At 30.9% G+C, this 20,876-nt stretch overlaps 4 protein-coding genes across 6 annotated transcripts in view; 3 read left to right on the top strand and 1 right to left on the bottom strand.

The window, feature by feature from the left end:
• The first annotated feature begins 73 nt into the window (after positions 1–73).
• Positions 74–2,966, top strand: LOC124427965 (E3 ubiquitin-protein ligase TRIM23-like). Of its 2 annotated transcripts, none has more exons than XM_046971455.1 (6): positions 74–435; positions 544–1,104; positions 1,170–1,278; positions 1,358–1,731; positions 1,839–2,207; positions 2,302–2,966. In XM_046971455.1, the coding sequence occupies exons 2-6, from the start codon at positions 661–663 to the stop codon at positions 2,494–2,496; spliced, it is 1,491 nt and encodes a 496-aa protein (XP_046827411.1). In that variant the 5' UTR covers positions 74–435; positions 544–660; the 3' UTR covers positions 2,497–2,966. The 2 variants fall into 2 exon arrangements, with proteins under 2 accessions (XP_046827411.1, XP_046827410.1); XM_046971454.1 differs by having other exon boundaries at positions 74–479.
• Positions 2,746–6,674, bottom strand: LOC124427966 (calreticulin). The gene is made up of 7 exons (XM_046971456.1): positions 6,509–6,674; positions 5,560–5,664; positions 5,246–5,449; positions 4,814–4,965; positions 4,034–4,537; positions 3,699–3,842; positions 2,746–3,431 (listed from the first exon to the last, which is right to left on the bottom strand). Exons 1-7 carry the CDS (start codon positions 6,591–6,593, stop codon positions 3,414–3,416), a joined length of 1,212 nt encoding a protein of 403 aa, XP_046827412.1. The 5' UTR covers positions 6,594–6,674; the 3' UTR covers positions 2,746–3,413.
• A 655-nt stretch (positions 6,675–7,329) lies between these two features.
• On the top strand, positions 7,330–9,991 carry LOC124427933 (putative uncharacterized protein DDB_G0291812). The gene is made up of 5 exons (XM_046971394.1): positions 7,330–8,346; positions 8,437–8,935; positions 9,050–9,287; positions 9,377–9,546; positions 9,614–9,991. Exons 1-5 carry the CDS (start codon positions 7,535–7,537, stop codon positions 9,653–9,655), a joined length of 1,761 nt encoding a protein of 586 aa, XP_046827350.1. The 5' UTR covers positions 7,330–7,534; the 3' UTR covers positions 9,656–9,991.
• Positions 9,992–10,140: 149 nt separating this feature from the next.
• Positions 10,141–20,876, top strand: part of LOC124427934 — a 15,082-nt gene continuing 4,346 nt past the window's right edge. Inside the window, exon 1 of one of the 2 annotated variants that reach the window (XM_046971395.1) lies at positions 10,141–10,450. The gene's annotated coding sequence lies outside the window, so the exon portion shown is untranslated. Of the gene's footprint in view, positions 10,451–19,774 lie in introns of those variants that run through there. The other variant, XM_046971398.1, reaches the window with a different exon arrangement.

The following is a 20,876-nucleotide window of genomic DNA, read 5'->3' as shown; positions in this document are numbered from 1 at the left end:
TGAAAGTACGGCGCCACTGTCGCAATATCGTATTAAAATATTAGATAATTACTATATAGTAGTTACTCTCGTACAGAAGTACAGATGTCTCTCCCTCTCTCTTGTATTATAAAAAAAAGAGAAGAAAAATTACAATTCTAAATGTGATACATATATTGGATTTATATAACGAAAGCTAATATATAAGAAGAATAAATAATGTTATATTTTATTCTACAATACTTGAATACCGTATAAGAATTTTAATATTCCGTCAACGTAACATCAAAATTTTAATACATTTCTTTCATGTATTAGAAAAAAAAAAAAAAAAAAAAAAAAAAAAAGAGAAATAGTATATATAATAAGTATTAAAGTAAACAAAGTGTTCAAAAAATAGTGTAAAATATATGCTATAATAATATTTAACTATGACCGAAGACGTAAATAAATTGGGTGATTATTTCGAACGTTCATTTAAAAACACTACAAAATCGAATGTAAGAAAATTATATAAACGTCTTTCAATTGATTGTTCACCTATAAAATAATGTTTGTTAACAGGTTTTAGAATGTCGCGTTTGTGAAGAGGTTTTTACTGTGGATGGTATAAAGGTACCACGATTGTTACATTGTGGTCACACAGTATGTCATTCGTGTTTATTACGATTAAGGCCTTGCATGTTAAATCAACAATTTCTTCTCTGTCCATTCGATAGACAACCAACTGAAATAAATAAGACTGGTATTTTTAGTCTAAAGAAAAATTTTGCATTGATTGAACTTCTCGAAAAGTTGGAACAATCTAACAATGACAAAGCTTTTATATTGGAAAGAGAAAGGCTTCAATCCAATCAACCATGCGATGAAGACGAAAGTCATGTGGCTGTACTCTATTGTACAGTATGTACTACTCATTTATGCGAAAATTGTGATACCACTACTCATTCATCAAGGACACTCGGTAAACATAGACGTGTACCTTTATCAGAAAAGCCACGTGAAAAACCTAAATGTCCAGTACATACAACACATGTAGCCAAATTTACCTGTACTCAACAAGGTTGTTACAATTCTTTGATGTGTTATTTGTGCAAAGATTATGGCAGACACAGCACACATAAGGTAAAATCCTTTTACATTATATAGATTTTTCTTTAACAATTTTCTATTTATACTTTCAATTGTAGCCAGCATTGGTAGAAGTGGAAGCTGAAAATATCAGGAAATCAGTAATAGCGGCTCTACAGAAGATGACTCAGTTCATGGAAAGTATGAGAGATACAGCACAAAAAATAGGTATCTCATATACTTTTACCCTCTTTATTTAATTTAAACCAATAGAAAATATCTTGTTCTTTAATGCCCTCTTTATTAGAAACTGTCATACAAGAATTAGAAGGTTGGGCAATTGAAGACGCAAGACAAAGGGTACGTCAACATTTTGAAGAACTAAGAGCACTATTGGCAGAACAAGAGAAGGCAGCATTAACGTGTATAGATACAGAGACTCGTAGTAGATTATGTGCTTTGAGGCAACAACAAAAAGATTTGACAATAACAAGATCACAGGTGGCTGGTGTTTGTATTCAGTGCGAAAGTATTTTAGATTCTGAAGATTGGAAATTACTGAGTAGCGCAGAAAAAGTTAAAGAAGTCTTAGATACATTGGAAAAGCAACAGCAACATTATGCTCAGTTAGGACCTGATTTTCTTAAACCTGAATCTTCTATACCTATTATATTTAGCAGGGTTTGTAAAATATATACTTGTAAATGATTATATGATCTCACATTTTTCATAGATTTCTATATATTACTTTTAGGATAATATATCATTTATTTTAATTTTCTTAACAGGACAATCGAGTACATATAGGTACGAAAATTGATATGAGGGCAGTAATATTAGGTTTGGATGGTGCAGGAAAAACTAGTATACTTTCTGCGATGAGAGGCATTACTCTTTCAGGACCTCCAATTTCAACTATTGGATTTAATGTAGAGAGCCTGGAATATGAAAATCTTGTATTTACACTTTGGGATGTAGGTGGACAAAATAAATTCAGACCTTTATGGAAACATTATTATCATAAAACACAAGCTGTTATTTTTGTGGTCGATGCAAGCGATCGATCTCGTTTTGAAGAAGCTCAAAATGAATTATCTAAAATTGTAAACGAAAAAGAACTGAAAGATGCTTTGTTTTTAATATATGCTAACAAACAGGTAGAAAATTTAAACATATTTTCTTATAAATAAAATGTACACCATAATGAATAGTTTTCTTTATCAATTTTATTTGCTAATATTTTATTCTTAGGATTTACCAGAATGTGTAAGCGTAGAAGAATTGACAGATATTTTATGCTTACAAAAACTTTGTTGTGGAAGAGCTTGGCATATTCAAGGATCGTCTGTAATTACAAACATTGGTGGAGCTACACAAGGTCTTGATTGGTTAACACAACAACTTGGAGCACATGAAACATTATATACAATACCTATAACATCATGATCGGTATTTACTGTAATTTAATTGAATGCTATAATTCTGAAATAAGGTATATATACACAATTATTATCCAAAAATATTGTTCCATTTAAACTCTAGTTTAAACGGTATTATTTGTAATCTCAAATAATAGTCGATAAAAAATAAAATGAAAACGTGATAATATATAAGTATATTTATTGTAATTTATGACATAAAATTTTCATGATACTATATAACAAACAATTTTTAAGAATAAATAGTCAAATCACATCTAGAAAAGTCTTATTTATTTGTTTTTTTATTACATGGTTATTGGTTGTTGCCTTTGATACATAATCATACCAAATATCATTCAGTCATGTTGCACACACCCAACACTCTTACTTTTTAATCGGAGCGAGTTTTATTATGCGTACACTGTACGTAAATGAAATAATATATATATATATATATATATGTATGTATGTATATATATATATAATATAGCATCGTTAAATTACGTCTCAATTACTTTTAATGTATATAAAAACACTTGACAAACAAAAACGGAACAACTTAGCGTCTTTTATGGAGCTGTGTCGTTGAAGGACACAAGACAAATATACGAATTTCTATTTCACTGTTTTTAAGTACAGTGTACCTTAGGCAACACAGCACTGACTATTTGCACAAGATACGTAATACTTCACGATTTTATAGAGACCAAAGACTTTCTGATTTTAACGTCCACAAAAATCATCATCCTTTGATGTTCTAAGATGTAATAGGAAGTTTCATCTGATTAAGAATGAAGTATAAATTATCGCAGAGCACCCAATTTGTGTTGTATTATGCAAATTTCTTTTTAAGAATAATTTTGTGCCCGTGAGAGTTAGTGCATGTTGCAGCCACACAGCTCCTGGAATACAGTCTATGCTTGTGTCAACCAACACAAATATTTACAATTCATCGTGTTCCTGAAAAAGCAAAAGAAGTAAATTTAATTAATTTAAATAATAAAAACAATGATAATTGATGTAATAAAAATATTTGTTCAGTAACGAGGAATTCCACTATTTTATCTTTCAGGTAATCAGAAAATAGTCTTTCTCATCATGGTATATATTCTCAAAATTACATAAAAAAAAAAAAATAAAAAAAAAATAAAAATAGATAAATAAAAGAAAAGAAGAGCTCGTATAAAAACAGCAAATATTTTAATAATATTATTTTATATCACATACCTCTACATCTGGAACGGTATTTTCTTCTTCATCAGCATCTTCGTCTTCATCATCATCCTTACTATCCTCAGACTCTTTAGTTTCCTTCTCTCTCTGTTTCCTTTCTTCTTCATCCAGTGCTTCCTTCATTTTCTTTTCACCTTCCTGTAATATACAGATAAACATTTGTTAATTAAAAATATAAGAAATAAAAATTTACTTAATTAATGATGCATAATATAATCAGTAACGAGGAATTCCGGTTATTTGTCTTTCATTTAAATCAGATCTATTACAGAGTCATCACAATGTTATTTTTTTTTTAAATGAAATAATATAAATAGCATGTTACTTACAATAGTAGGTTTCCAAACTTCTTCGCCGAATCTACGAGCTGCTTCTGGATCATTTGTGATTAAAACATTATCGAAGATTGTACCAGATTTAACTTGCCAGAGATCAAACCCAATACTACATATTTCTTTTCTTGAATATAACTCAGGATCAGGAATATATTCTGGATTATCGATTTCGGGATGAACCCAAGGTCCTTTGTAGTTTGGATTGTCAATTTGTTTTGGTTTCCATTCACCCTTATATTCAGGATTGTCGATCATAGGAGCTTCCCATTCTCCATCCATTTCATCATCCCAATCTTTTGGCTTAGTAGCTTCTGGATCAGGAATATGTTCAGGTTTGTCCCAATCTTCAGGCTTAGTGTCAGAAGGATCAGGAATAGTGGGTTTATCATCCCAATCTTCAGGTTTACTTTGTGATGGATCCTTGATTTTCTTTGGCGGCAAGAAATCCCAATCGGCTTCTAATTCTCCAGCTTCTACTTCTTCATTATCGATTAAAACCTAATATAAAATGTAATACATAAAATATGAATTATTTTATAAAATCCAAAAGATCTGTGTAAAATAATATTTTATATAATTAATAATGAATGTTGACCTTTGCTATTTAAATACAATAAGCAATTAAAAACTTATGTATAATAATTAAGCAAGATAATCTTTTCTTTTCGAGATCCTATAGCACCCATCCTTTATTATATCTATCAAGGATTTGTGACTCTAGGCTCGTTATTTCTTTTATATAAAATTTACAAATAACTTTGAAATTATAATTACCTTGTAAGTATTATTGGGTTTAACAATTAAAGTGTACAAGTGTGTGTAAACATCATCTTTGCATCGGATATCTTTGTTAATTAACAAATTTTTGCCTTTGTAACTGAAGATAACATGAACTTTCTTGGTACCCGGTCCACAGATATCAGGTCCTATAAAAATGTGGTTTAGACGATTATAAAGAATAAGAAAATAAATCTATATATATATATATATATATATATATATATATATATATATATATATATACATATATATAATACTATAGTAAAAGCAAAACTGTATCTTTTTTTGGTAACTGGGATACCATTGTGATATACCAGTGCATAAGTAAGACTATTACTTTCCGAGTTCCTACAGCACTTGCCACTCACATATGATTTGACCAGTGACTCTTAGGCTCGGCTTTCGTGATTATTAATGAATTCTTACCAAACATAATCTCGTATGGTGTTTCTCCATGCATATTTTTTTGATCCAATTTGCAATCAAATACTTTGACGTATCCTCCTCCACAATCAATATTCTGTTCATGTTTAACAGTAAATTGAATAACAAGGTCTTCATCTTTATTACTAAATGGTGTAAATTTTCTGCTCAAAGCATAAAACCTAGCATCTTGCGAAGTTTGGATACCTATAAAAAAAAATAATATTTGTATTTATTTATGTTTACAATTTTAATAAAAAAAGTATTAAATATGTGATATTAAAATAATGCAATGAAATAATATTTGTGAAATATACCTTTATCATTTTCTGGATCATTCCAAAATTTGCCATGACTTAAGACAAATTTTCCAAACTCTTTTCCTGGATGTTCAGAATATACCCAATTCTTTTCCCACGAATCTGTCACATGCGAAATTAATAACATGATATAATAAAATATCATTGAAAAAAGTAATTGGAATTCTTCAAGAATAAAAATGTACTTTCTAACATTGACATGATTTCTAAATATACTTTTTTTTTTTTTTTTTTTTTTTGAATACATTAGAAATTATTTATGCATAAAACATTAAAAAAAATATCTTTAATCTAAGCCGTTCTGGAATATACGAAATCGATTTAATGATTTCAAATAAATGTGAATATATATGTGATTGTCTGCCACGAGGCAATTTTCCACAAAAGTGATATTCATCTTAATGATTGATATGGTCAATAGAGACACGTATGCACGGATCATATTGAATATTAAAATACCTTATCAATCGTAGATCAGTTAGATCATTAATTATGTATAAGTACATACGTATGACGAGTTAAATGAACAAATTGTAAAGGGGAAAGTTCGAACGATTCTCTCGCGCCTATTAGGTGAAAGATTTTTTTTTAAATTCTCATCCATATATATATATATATATATATATATATATATACATATATACATATATATATAGAGAGAGAAAGTGATAGACTGGAGTAGTCGACATAAGGCCGGTTATTTAAAGCATAAAAATCGTAAGTCAAATAGGAAAAGTTAGAAGGGTGTGGTTCTTATTAAGAAACGATGCAAATGGTGGGTATTGAGTTTTTCCCAAGGTCCACTTAAGAAAGAAGATCGTTTGTGTGAAATGGAAATGAGTAACGAGAATATAGAGAGATAGGAGGCGTCGTTCTTCTTTTCTTTTTCTTATTTCATTCTTTCTTTTTTTTTCGACAACTGATTGTGTTCGTACGTTAAACTCACCATCGGTGAACTTTTCCTCGAAGTAGATTTCCGCTGTGACGAAGGAAATCGTCAGGACGAAAAGAAAAGAGCAAAGGTGTCGCATTTTTAGACGCCGGAACGACGAGAGTCCGTTCGACGAAGACGTTTACTTCACAATGATCTACCCGATAATGTCTCTACGACGGATGTGGTTGGTAAGTTTAGCATCCGTTGGGATAGACAGATGGAGAGTGCTGATTGGCGGGAATGTCTCAACCAATTGGCTCCGACCACGCTCGAGCGATCGTAGTACCCCCACCGTAATCTACCAACAAACAAACTATAGTGCTGCCATTCTTCGTCTTTTATCTTTTGTCGATATAACAGAGTGAATTTCAAATTTCATTTATTTTTAATTATTTTATATTTATAAATGATCGATTAATCATAAGATCATTTATTTTTTTACGATCGAATAATTAATTAATTAATTAATTTTTTTTTCTATTTTTAATTGTACAGAACGAATATAGTATTTAAATATAAACAGGAAGTACGTAGAGATTCGTATCATAAAGAAAGTCTTGATTGGTTCTTTCGAAGGCAACCATCTTATTTCGAATTTAATTCAAATTTAGATTTTAACATTGAAATTTATATATAGTAAAATACGAATTTTAATTAAACGTTTACTTCTTAGGCTGTGATTGCTTAAAAATAAAAAAGTGAGATTAATAAATAAAGTAATTAAAATATTATTGCAAGTGTTGGTAAATAAATATCGTTATTTTAAATCATACATCAATTATTAATTGAAAAATAAATCACGATAAAATACACATATGCGCTTAAATATTGTTAAACATTTGTTCTTTTCTTTTCTTTTTAAAAAAAAAAAAATGTATGCGATTAAAATGTTGTCATGTTAGAGCATAATGTTACCATAGTTACGTACTTGCAAAAGCATTATGGCGTCAGTGTTATTTCAATCGAGTAACCCTTCAAATAAAAAATTTTAATTTCTTAATTTCATTCACGCATTAAATCTCTAAGTGAAGTAGAAAAATGTTGCATTCTAAGGCAACTGCAGCGCTGATGCGTTTGAAGGAAATCGATAAAAAATATAAAATGAGAAAAGAGGAAATGTACATAATGAACTCGAGTACGGAAAGTGCATTAACAAGTCCGTCGATGGAACATTCTATAAGAGAAAACAAAAAATTGAATAATCTTAAAATTCCTTTAAAATCTAAACTCGACGTGAGAATGCCAAAAACACAAATAGAAGTGGAAGAGGTAGAAGAAGAATATATTTCACGTTCTACAACAAATGATAAAGATTCTTCGATTATTGTGATTGACGTAGAAACAAAATCGGCGAATAACATAGATGAAGAATTTTCTAATAATACGTCATCTTCATTGATCGAAACCAATGAGAATATCTCAACGAGATCTAATGAAAAAGTAGTTTCTAATATTGATAAAAATGAAAGTATTGAAATTAACGAAAATAAAGAAGAAATGTCGGAAAAGGAAATTAAAATGGATAACGAAGATAAAGAGATTATCGTCGAAGTTTTACAAGTTGATAGGGAATATAGTACTTCGAAAATTTTATCAGAAATAGAAGAATTTGATTCGTTGCCTGTTGAGCAAGCATTAAGCTATGTCAATGATACTTTCGAAGAAGCATCGAGTACGATATTATCAACGATGAAAACAAACGATGATCCGTTATCCACGAATGAGTCGTTTAATTCGGAGGATGAGGAAGAGAAAACTATAGATGAGAACACGAGATTTGGCGTGAAGAAAGTTGATATTATATCTAAAAAGGATTTTATACGTGAACAACAGGAAGCAGATAATTCAAGGTACGTGAATGATATAAAATTTTTTTTTTCAAATGTTTACAAAATAATATTTTAAATATTCTTTTCAATATTTATTTTTATATTTACAAGTGAAAAACAGATTGTCGAGTTGGTACCACCGAAATTAATAGAAAACACTAGTGAATGTGAAATAGGTCTTAACAAAGAATTATCGAATTATGTTAAAACAATTGAAAGTATTGAAGGGGACGTAAGCGAAATTACACCTGTTCAATTATTAAGATCGTCGAAACAGACAGAGATGTCTTCGCGAAGTCATAAAAAAAAATATAAACGTCGTCCATCAACAACGAAGGATAATAACAAAGATTCTTCTAAGAGTGATAAGACAGAATCTTTAGCAACATCGAAGAGTAATCGTCGATCGCCAAACTTGACGTTGATGAATGATATTAAAAAAATAAACAATTCTCTAGATGACAAAACGATTCTTTTTGAAAATAACGAGCAACGAAATGGCGATGAGAAAGGAAAGAAATTATCCGATAAAGATGAAGATTCTAACATTATAATGATATCTTCTAATAATGATCGTTTTCATCGGACGAATAATAATCTACGATCTGCGGTACGATAAAATTATAAAAATAATTTTCCACCTTGTTACAATATGTCTCTATATTGATTCATTATCGATCATGATGAACATTTAATATGTTATTATTTTTATAAATTATAACAGACTAAACGGAAAAAGAAAAGGACAAAATCACATAGATCCTCAAGAATCGATAAGACAACAGATTTTAACGAAAAAAAATTCTCTAGATTCGATATCAAACAAATGTATCGTCTTCAAAAACAAATATCAAAACTTGTCGGTGAACTTCGGTTTTACGATAATTCTTCTTCTAAGAAATTAGATCCAGTTTTGTTCAAACCTCTCGATTTTCCAAACATTATCAACTATATACGTCCTGGTAAAATGTTTCTTCGATAACTATAATCCTTATGTTACATGTTCATGCTTCGTTTTATTTCATTTTTTTTTTTTTTTTTTAATTTATAGATAGGAATTTTGAATTAACGAAAGAAGATCCTTACAACGGATTTGATGAAAAACTTGCTACGATAAGACAATGGCTCAAAGATCAATACATTTTCTATCAAGTTCGTAGTAACTTAGTACAGATAATTAACGAGAAATACGTTCCCATGAGTCTCGAAGATGCAAAGACGGTGAGATAATCGATCAATTTTCCAATTAATCTCAATATCGCCATGATAAATAATTTTGATATTCTAGGTAATACGTCAATTACAAAAAACAAAAGTCGAAGCGAGATAATGATTATTTACAAAATAATTATTTAGCTCAAGAAAAAGATCGAATGAATTTATAAATACGATTTACGTTTTCTTACCGAGCGAACTAATTTTTTTTATCTCCTTATGGAGTCTATATATATATATATTTTTTTAATCTATATATTATAATCATTGTGTTTTACTAAACAGATAATAAAGTATTATTGAGTATAAAAAAAAAAAAAAGAAAAACAGGAGAAAATTTTAGTACAAAGTTCGATACCGTAGTATATAGTATATCGTCACGTATAACAACTTTATATGACTAGATGTAAAAATTCATGCTCATTTTGATGAACTTCGATCAATGAAAGAGTCTACCTTTGCTAGAATTCATCGGACCAAGCCGATATGCACGTGCGTATAACGGATGCGCAATGGTCCGATGCGTGGGGGTGATCGCCGGCTTACTTCCATTGATGTGCCATAGTCACGCTCAGTTCTCTCCTTCTCCTGTAGTGTTCTACGAACCTTCTCCGTGTCGAAAGGTTTCAACTAACTTCCTGATACGATACATTGCTACTATTATCTTGATATGCTTCTCTATTAGTTTTTTCTCGTCTGAAATATATGCAAAAATTTGTTAATGCATTGTTAATTAATTATTTAATCTTAAATATTAATTATGACAGTGTTATCACATTTTTATTCGTATTAAATATTATCGTAGTAACTTTAAAAATTTTCTAAGGCAACTTATAGAAGAAAAGGAAAAGAATAAACAAAGAGGAAAAGGCGCCTGGACTTTCAGGATCCATCTCATCAGTTTTTTTCGGTAAGTTTTCGTATTGATTAATTGTTTATATTGTCAAATTTTTATCGTCAACTAGAGTCGCGTATGTAGCATTTTTAATGCTAAACGAAATTTTATATATATATATATATATATATATATATATATATATATATTTTTGTTTGAATTTCCACGTGAATTCGAATTGTAACGCGACGCAACAAAAAAGATTAAAATCTTGAGAAAGAAAAAGTAATTTTGTTGAAGATAATTTTGATAAAACATTGGCACATTATATAAATGCATAGCTGCTTAATTGTCTTCCTGTTTTGCTTTTATAAAATGCTTATATGCAATATAAATGATATATGTTAGAAATCGCATGTTGCAATGAAATAGGAGCGATTCCGTTGTTGGATACATTTCAAAATCCTGACACAACATTTTATCCTTCGAAGGAAATGAATCGAGGTTGTACGTGAATGACGTTTCACCTATGCAAGACAATTTTTTTTTTTTTAGTTTCTTCGAGGTCTCATCAAAACGAGGAAATAGCTTCGATCTTTGAAATAAGATTTTATAATATCCGCTTTTTTGAAAAATCTTTATAAGATATATTATCCGCAGGTCATCTTCCTTATTATTGTATAAAATGGAAGAGATTTCTTTCTTCTTTTTTTTTCCTTTTTTATATCTATAATTTTGTTTACGAATGAGAGATTATGAGAGAGATATTAGATATTGCGATAGAAATTTTCTACATAATTTTTTTTCTTTTACTTGTAATAATATTGTTATTTGATGCGTTCACACATACTTCGTTTTTTTTTCTTTCTTCCTTTTTTTTTTTTATATCCTCATTGAACTTTTTTTGCTAAAAATAATATCATAATATAGCCTTTAGAGAAAGGTCAGGGCAGTAGTTAGAGAGGTCAACCGAGTGCAACGCAAGTGTCTATATTGAATCGATCGATCAGTCACACGCATCGTATGTGCCCCTGTAATATTAATTAATTATATCACCTGTAATTTTTATTTACTATATTAACGGGTCATTTAGAGAACCTTTTTGACTTTGGCTTTAGTCTTCATAGGATATAGATATCACTTTATACTACTATGTAAATATTTTACATTCTAAGTTAATTAATACACATGTATCTTGTACTTATATAAACGTACAAAATCAGTTAAGTGTTATTAAAAAAATCTTAGTTGGAACGAGCAATTAGTTGAACTTCGATATTTATAATCCAGGATATTTGTAATAGTTCAAATTAAAAAAAATGTTCATTAATAGAATTCCATACGATTGACCTGCCTTCTTCTTCAGATTCATTTATCTTGTGTTTTGCTAATTAAGAAAAAAGTACATTTCTTTATCTAATCGATGACAGATATCTTCTATCTTTTTTATGTTGCAATCGATGAGTTGGACGATACGTATTTCATTTCACGTTTGTTCGTAATTCGCTAAGAAAAACATTTCTATAGAAGTATCCTTGAAATCTTTTTCTTTTTTTTTTTTTTTGCTTTTTCTTTTTTTTACTTACTCTACTATCCGTAAACAGAAAAAAAAAAAATATATATATACATATTTTTATCATTTATTTCTTTATATTCATTCTTTCTTTTTCTTCGAAGTTATGTTAGATCGAAGATATCTACAGTATAGATCGTAATCTGTTAATGGATCGCTTAAGTATTAAACTATAAAAATAGTTTACATTAATTCATTATAAGAATTCTTGAATCGTCGGACAAACAATTTAAAATCGATTCAGTCAAAGATCAAATGAGATTTATTATTTGTGTCTGAATTTTTCTCAGTTCGCAAATTTAGATTCAATCAATTTAAAATTGTTTATCAAAATCAACTTTCTTAACGGGAATTATAATTTCGAGCGAGTCACAAGAAATAATGATTCGAAAGTAGATCTAGTCACATAAAAGTTTGGGAAGACTTGCGTTAGAGTATGTAGTATAATAATCAAAGAAAGATAAAAGAGAGAGAGAAAGAAAGAGAGAGGAAATAGTGTGGTAGCACTTACATCGATACTTTATAGATCAATAAATACATTATTAATGAAACATAGAACCCATTTGTTTTTACAAGCCGCGCATCTTTTTCTTTATATCTTTTTTTTATGGCTTCTCTGAGATCGCTTATAAGTGAATCGAAAATTACTTGGGAACGATCAGTGAGATGAGTCATCTTCTGTCTGTTCGAGGGGTTGCTTCGGATAGCCGTTGATTATGTTACTACTACGATTGATGTTCTTTCCACGTTGAAATCTAATCGATATACTCTGAAATGAAGTGTTAATAAAATTTAAATAAATTCTTTCCAAGAGAATGAGTATTTTGTGAAAGAAGAGAAGGCAAGCTATATCGTGATATAATGTATTTTTGCATATCAAATGAAAGATAAAAGAGAAAGAGAGAAAGAGAGAGAGAGAGAGAGAGAGAGAGAGAGAGAGAGAGAGAGAGAGAGAGACAGCAACAGGAGGATAGAAATAGTCCATGTTGCTTTCGACCATGCCTCGAGCACTGGTCGTTTCGTTTTTCGAAATAAAGTTGCTTTGCACTCTTTCCTCCTTTTGTATGGCGTCGAAGAACAGACGACTAAAAATACGTTTTACTCGATGAAAGAGAAAAATGGTCTCATGGTTTCAGGATCTCGAAGGTTGAAAGTTCATTGCACGTTATATACACATTTAACATATAAACATATTATTTCTCAAATCAAACAAAGAATATACCTATCTGTAAATAACAAACGAAAGAGAAACATATTGAGAATCATAAAATAAAATAAAGAATTTTCTCGAACGAGACAGGTTTAAAATAATGTTTGCCAAGTGCATTTACCTAGTCCAATCTGTTTCCACTGTTCACTGAACTCAACGAAGACAATATCATTGTATAGAAAGTACAATGGCTTTTCATTCACAGTATTGACGTACAAAAAAGATTCTACTTTTAATTAACTACAATTCCTTCAGCATTCCAATATTTCTCTGACGATTATATATACCCGTACAAATGATAATATTGTTTCTATTAAATTACATTAATTTTATTTTGCAATCAAGTAAAAAAAATAACATTGTTAAATATTATTCTTCTTTTGTATATAGAATTTTTAAGGAAGTACGGGTAATGTTAATAAATTTTTGTTACTACTCTACATTTATATATACATACATACATACATACATATATACATACATTTATATATATATATGTGTATGTATATGAATTGTATGTATATATGCTGACCGATCTGTACGCGAGACGGCGAGACGGCTTCATGCGGTGTTATAACGTGGCGGGAGAAATAGGCGGTTAAAACGGCGCTCCCACGAGCCACCAACCAACAACAACGATGCCGACATCTTCTGACGTTGCCGGCGTCATCGACCACCATGATCCCTCTTTAGCTTGTCTCTCTTTCTCCTTCTCTTTCTCTTTCCCTTTCTCTCTTTCGCTTCCCTTCTTCCTTTGTCATATTTACTGTCTGTTTCTTTGTTGCACTCACGTGTACCCATGAATAACATAGAAAAAGAAAGAGAAAACTACGTGAGCGTATATATGAGTGTGTGTTTTGTGTTTGTATGTACATGCGTGAAAAGTGAACAGAGCGTGACAGATCACAGAAAGGCACCACACAAATTCTCTTCCTCACCGAGGGATTCACTGAGATTTCAGTAGTCACGATAATAATCTTTAAATCCAATTACTGTTCGTTGTATTATTACTATACACGATTATGACAAGTTTTTATTACTAGATAAGATTAGAATACGGCCATTGTTTATAAGATCATTGACCGAAGCTTTTGATTTTACTGAGAGCCCGAAAAGATAAAGAGTATTTATTATGTCAAAGAAGAAGAAATGACTTCTTAATCATCAATGATAGGAATCAGGGAACATTGTGTGACATAGATAAAATTTCATTTGAGATACAGTGATCGTCATGACTTTGTTCGTTTGAAATGTTATTATTAGAACTGGTCATCGTTACTTTGTTCGACCATTCGTTATTTCCATTCACTAACAATAAGAGAGATATTATTGCTTTTGTATATTTGATGATCGTCGATAATGCAGGTTCCTGTCATCCCTTTTAACTTTTATTATTCGTTCATTGTCTTCGAAGATTTCATAAGTATTTCTTATTCTTCTTGTTCTTCTTCTTCTTCTTCAGACTCTGTTGTCTTCCTTCCGTCAATCTTTCCTTTCTTTCTCTGGGAGTCCCTCAGAAAGGCCTCTCGCTTTCGCACTGGATCACCTTGGTCGACGACGACGACGACTCTTCACCTTACTTATTATTACTACCTCGAACGAGCGAGATCGAATCTCTCTCATAAAAATCAATGTAAAGAACTCTTCTCCTTTCTTTTCCTGTATGCGAGTACCTGCAAACGTCATCAAAAAATAACGGGAGTCGAACTCTACTTCCAATAGAAAAGAAAAAAGAAACATGTAAGGATAAGCAAAATGAAAATATAAGTGCATCGATTTCTTTCTCTCTCTCTCTCTCTCTCTCTCTCTCTCTCTCTCTCTCTCTCTCTTTCTCTCTTTCAGACACATTGGTATCTTCAATACCTGCACCTGCAAATGTGAAAGAGATTTAGAGAAGGAGAGAGAAAGAAAAAAATACTTACAAAATCGTTTGAATTGAATTATTGAGAGAAATAGAATGAGAACATAAAGTACGGCAGCTCTTGTTCGAGAGTCAACACGCGAAAGGAATGATTTTCACCATGTAACATTCGATCCTGAATATAACCCGTTTACGTCGCCCACGCAATATTTCTAATCTCTCAACGACTCGATTTCTTAACACATAGGGTCCATTTTAATTATTATTGCAAACTAGTCGCAATATAATTAGATGTAAAACGATAAAAAATAAATAAATATATACAATTTTTTCTTTATCAAGAATTTTCTTTATCAAGAAATTTTCTTTGATTCAAGAAAAGAAAAGAAAACAGAAATGATTTTGAATATCGAAGATTTAGCTATACGAATCAATACCTTCATATCAAAGGGACACCCTGTATATGTATATATATATATATATATACATACACATATAAGTGATACACTTCGCATAATCATGGAACCGTATTCGCTATAATGTATTTGTTTGTATGTGTTTATTACGAAATCCAACCGAGTTACCCAAGATCCCGATGTGACCGGCAGTTTCTCTTTGTTCCACTGACTGCCTTCTAAATAATCAAACAAATCTGTATGTATTCCCTCGTTGGTTTCGATGGGTACGTTTCGATGCGTTTCCGTTTGTAGAAAAGTCGGTAATCCGATAAAAATCTTCAACATTTAGCAATAAAGAAATATTATGTACTTCCGGCCGATCTTAAAGATAATCCACTTTCAACGTGATATTTTCAATAGAAAAATAAAAATTAGAAGATTTATTCTATATCATCCCCTTATAGGGAAGATCTAATACATCGTACTTCTTCATCCTGTTGTTCCAAATGTACTTGCTTATACGTAGGACAATATAAGAGGACAGACCAACTGGAATCCAGTCGAGCAAAGACCACCAGTTTACGTACTGCAGGTTGCATAACGGTTTCGCACAACATCCAGTATGTAGTATCCAATGTCTGTGCAAAAGAAAAAAATGTCTATGCATATATAATATATATATATATATACACACACAATATATATATATATATATATATATATATATATATGTATATATATTCATCGGTCGTATACATTTGATTCGAATCGCACGCGCGCGCACAAGAGAGAAAGAGAACGGAAGAGAAATAAAAAGAAACGAGTTTTAAGTAACTTTACTCTTAAATAATGTCTATCGATCAGATAGATCTATTCTTTTATTTTCTTTCCAACGAGTTCATAGATAATGTTTAATCGTTGTTAAATTCTATTTCGTTATTATAAAAGTGTCATGTTAAATGTGCTTTTCAAACATTATCTACATTGAAATATTCTAGAACAAGGTACACGGCAAATAGTGAATTTAATATCGACGAGTTTCAAATAATAAATCACACTGGGAACGTCAAATCGTTCAACTGGAACAACTGTGACAGTCGGTTAACGAGAAAATCATAGACTCTCAAGTGCGTTCAAGCAGAAAAATATTTCTTCCTATATCTATTAATAAACCAAATAGAGTATTGTTATATTAAGTTTAATATATTTATTTTAACGCTTATGGCCAAAATAAAAAAAAAATAAATCGTGAAACACGAAATGAATCCTCGAAAGAAAATTACTCGAAGGTAGTCTTCTACGTTATATCTCGTCATAAAACGAATTGGACTTAGTCACCTATCTTGTTCCTTCGAACGTCCAGAATAATTAATGAGGAAAGTATGCAAATTTAAAAAATAAATAAATGTTATATGTGTATAAGTGTTTTCGTCTATAGTCAGAAATATTACCGTTCGGTTGTCGAGCATTAAATTATATATCACAAAGAAAACTTCTACTTCTTCTTCTTCTACTTCTTCTTCTTCTTCTTCTTTTTCTTCTCTTCTTCTTCTTCTTCTTTGGTACAACCGCATCTTCGTTTTCCTAAGGTTATACCTTTTGCTTTAAGATTCAAGTCTCTCGACCACAAACGACTCACTCCATTTCATGTGAAAGTACTCGCTCCTAAGATCATCGGATATCTTCGTGTACTTCCTAAAAGAAAAAAAGAAAGAAAAAAAGAGAGTGAATCAAAGTATATTATGCTTATTTGATCGCTATAAAATTGATCGTCGGAATATAAAATAAAAAAGAATAGAGCAAAGAACATCACTGTGCTTCAAGTCTTCTACTACCGTATTTTACTTTCACACGTTCGAAGATAGAAACGAGCAATACGTTTATTTTGAAGGATTTGATTTTATCTTAAGAAAGAAAATTAATAGGCACGAAAGTCGCACACACAATTGGGATTAGAGAGAGAGAGAGACAGAGAGAGAAAGAAAGAGAGAGTGTCATCATAAACCACTTTTGAGAATGAATCTCAACTTTAATAGATTGAAAAAAAAACGAGATCAAGAAAGGAGAATCTCTTCCAATGTGAAAGAGCTCTGTATTTGCAATTAATTGGGAATCAAATTTATATCATGTTACTGAGGAAGAAATTTTTTAAAGAAAAGATGAGAGCAGACGAAATACCATCCGCGCGCACACGCGCACGTGCAATTACAATATGCATTATTTATAAGAGAAAAATGTAAATTTATCGTCGAAGTTGAAAGTATTAAGATATATAAATGCGAGACGATATTTTTTTCTTCTTCTTCTTCTTCTTCTTCTTTTTCTAATAATAATAATAAAAATAATAATAATAATAATAGTAATAATAATAATAGTAATAATAATAATATATATACATATATATTCTCACATAAGTCTCGTACTATTAAACATGAAACTTTGTTATAAGAAGAGAAAAAAAACCCTTTCTCAAAAAAGGAAAAAAAGAAAATAATCAATTAAGCAAAAGAAAATGACAATATTTTCTTATAAAGTCTCTCTACCGCAATTCAATTTGTAATAACTTTCTAAATCTTATTCTCTATTTAAGTTTAACGACCTATAATATTATCGTAATATGATTAAACCCTTATAATATTCAACTTCTTAGTAGATATTTCAACGTGTTGCTTTTGTGAAAGTGTTCGACCCGCGTTAAATTCGTCTGGACGCCCACGATACGAGGATCCGCGATAGCGAACACGTTCCCCAGGTAGAAGAAGAGTAAGAAAAAGAAGAGAAGAAGAGAAAAAGAAAGAGGAGGTGAGGGTGGAGGTAGAGTTGATGGAGGAGGAGGAGGAGGAGGAAGGCCGGTTACACTTTTCTCTTATGTAATGCAGCTTGAGGTTTCTGCTCGGTCTAGCGTATACAAGAGCCGCCTTACAAACTGAAAACAAAACGAAGAGGGCATTGTTTCCATACGTACGGCAATGTAGTTTCTTCGTCGTTCATGAAAAATAAAGAAAGATTTTAATGGAGAAAGCGATTCGATAAGAAAGAAAAACCAGTGTCGTTTCATCGATTTTCTATTAATTCGTTACACTCTATTTGAATAATGCTATTTCCTTAGTTATACTGTCCAATTTCCTGAAAAAAAAATTAATATTATTACAAATTATAATTTTATCGTGTAAAGGGTTAACTGGAATACACACACATACACACATATATGTGTACAGATATATATATATATATATATAATTATACGTACTCGCAATTATTCGCACGTAAAATGTACGAGCTCTTAAGGTTACGACCTCACCCGATGAACAACGCCATCAGGAGTGTAGAATGCTGTGAAGGTTTCATCGAAGAAAACCGGTATTAAGAGTCAATGAGAACTGGTTCGTGAAGAGAATATGATGTCACTTTCATCACGTATATACACATATACCTGAAAAAAAAAGAAAAGGTAAGGTAAATGAGTGTTATACGTTGATCGAATAGTAAGAGATAGATTAAGAGAAGAGTTAGATTTTGATTTTCTACGTCTCAGGGACACATTGTGAAGTCCTTTATTATTCTATGAGCTTACACGAGAGACTATCATTTATTAAGGCGCAAGAATAAATTTATTGGTCAAGATTCTTCAAAAAGGTTCATGACTGTTCAATAATATTTAATACATTTGGATTGTTTCATTCAAAAAAAAAAAAAAAAAAAAAAAAAGGAAAAAAAAAGAAGAAGAAAAAAGGAAAACAAAAAAAATTGACTTCTGCTTGATACACGAAACAGGAAGGAAAAAGAGACGATCTTTTCTTCATCGGTTCACTTCATGAATTCACGACTACTTTCGACAAGATAGAAGGGAGTTGAGGGTTCACCTTTCACCCTCGAGTAACTGTATAACGATGGAAAGTCAGATTATGCCAGGAGAGGTAGACGCCTGGTTAAAACCTGCTTCGATTACGCGTCGATTACTGGACTATCACGATGAACACGAAGGAGAGAGGCTTCTCTTTCTTCTTTGTTTCACTTCTCCTCGATCTGCATTAGAACATTTCTATATATGTATATAGATAGTATGTATATATATATATATATATATATATATATATATATGTACAAAGATTTCTTAATATATTAACTTGAATTTAGTATTAGAAAATGATGAAGAAAGAAAAAAAAAAGGAAAAAGTTTACGTAAGGATTCACGAACCGCTTCCGTTTCATTTCGTTTAACTTTCAAATGTTTCTTATCTTGATTTAACTCGTGAAAAGAATAAGACGGATGTTTCTTCAAAGCAACAATCTTCTTGATTCAATTCATCCATAATTAATCATATCAAGTTAATAAAAACTAAAAGAAAAAACAAAACAAAAAAAAAAATAAATAAAAAAAGAAAAAAAAACATAGAAAAGAGAAAATTTCATTTCTCAACATTTTTTCGGATAAATATGTTGAATACATTTGATTGGCATCAAGACTTTTTAATTATAAATTGTGTATTTTGAATTGTGTTAGATAGATCGTGGATAAGATAGATAGATTATTGAATCCAGTTGAAAGCTAACTCGTTAATATCCTATTAAGTTGATAAAATTGTGAGGAGGAAAAAAAAAAGATTTCATCCTTCATTAAATTCCCGGATAAAACTATTGAATCTATCTGAATAATTTGAACGTTAACTTCTAATTAACGTTTATTAACATTTCTTAATTTTAAAATAAAACTCGGAAGAGCAAGCAAGTAATTCGAGTAACTTCTCAACAGCAGCAAACTCGGTGAAGGATTTACTCGTGCAATGAGAGAACTCGATCGTGATTCAGTCTACGGAGAGCGTGGGCGTCGATAACCAAATTGTGGTAAGGTGAAAGAGAAGTTTGAGAGAGAAGGAGGGAAGGTTTATACGCTTCTCGACGACGATGCCGACGACGCCGACGACGACTACGTCGACGCTGACGATAACAACGACGACGGCGTTCTCCTCACAGTACCTTCAAGTGAAAGTCGCGAATGGTTGTTCAGTCGTGCGACGACGTTCAAAGTGTTCGGATCTCGTTCGTTCGTTCGTTCGTTCCCCTACATCTACGTCCTTTTTCTTTCCATTACTTCCTTCTTTTCCTTCTTTTTTTCGCTTGGTTTCCGTCAATTCGCTGACCTTGAACGGTAAAAGACGAAGCGTATCTTCTGAACGAGGACGATCACGTACGAAACTCGTGCAAACTATAAATGGAAATGCAAGAATTTATTTATAAGTTTTTCATGTGTTATTAGAACAGAAAAATACATAAACACACACACATACACACACACACACATATATATATATATAAACAAATGAATAAATAAAAGAAGAACATAAAGAAATGTTTCTTCATTCACGGTGTATTCGGTGATAAATGAAATTCCGTTTCCCGTGGGACTATACGTACATAAACAAAAAAGGAAAAAAAAAATAAGAAGTCCGAAGTTTTAC

This window comes from Vespa crabro, chromosome 11 (assembly GCF_910589235.1).
Source record: "Vespa crabro chromosome 11, iyVesCrab1.2, whole genome shotgun sequence".
Taxonomy (NCBI): domain Eukaryota; kingdom Metazoa; phylum Arthropoda; class Insecta; order Hymenoptera; family Vespidae; genus Vespa; species Vespa crabro.
The sequence above is the reverse complement of the archived record's forward strand: the minus strand, read 5'-3'. Positions and strand labels throughout refer to the sequence as shown.

Bases quoted from the DNA above. Each gene is read 5' to 3' on its own strand.
- LOC124427965 (XM_046971454.1), top strand. From the start codon at position 411: ATGACCGAAGACGTAAATAAATTGGGTGATTATTTCGAACGTTCATTT. The intron at 1,279-1,357 runs GTATCTCATATA...CCTCTTTATTAG, and splicing joins AGATACAGCACAAAAAATAG to AAACTGTCATACAAGAATTA. The intron at 2,208-2,301 runs GTAGAAAATTTA...TTTTATTCTTAG, and splicing joins TAATATATGCTAACAAACAG to GATTTACCAGAATGTGTAAG.
- LOC124427966 (XM_046971456.1), bottom strand. From the start codon at position 6,593: ATGCGACACCTTTGCTCTTTTCTTTTCGTCCTGACGATTTCCTTCGTC. The intron at 5,665-6,508 runs GTGAGTTTAACG...CGCATGTGACAG, and splicing joins CGAGGAAAAGTTCACCGATG to ATTCGTGGGAAAAGAATTGG. The intron at 5,450-5,559 runs GTATATTTCACA...TTTTTTTTATAG, and splicing joins TGATCCAGAAAATGATAAAG to GTATCCAAACTTCGCAAGAT.
- LOC124427933 (XM_046971394.1), top strand. From the start codon at position 7,535: ATGTTGCATTCTAAGGCAACTGCAGCGCTGATGCGTTTGAAGGAAATC. The intron at 8,936-9,049 runs GTACGATAAAAT...AAATTATAACAG, and splicing joins ATAATAATCTACGATCTGCG to ACTAAACGGAAAAAGAAAAG. The intron at 9,288-9,376 runs GTAAAATGTTTC...TTTAATTTATAG, and splicing joins TATCAACTATATACGTCCTG to ATAGGAATTTTGAATTAACG.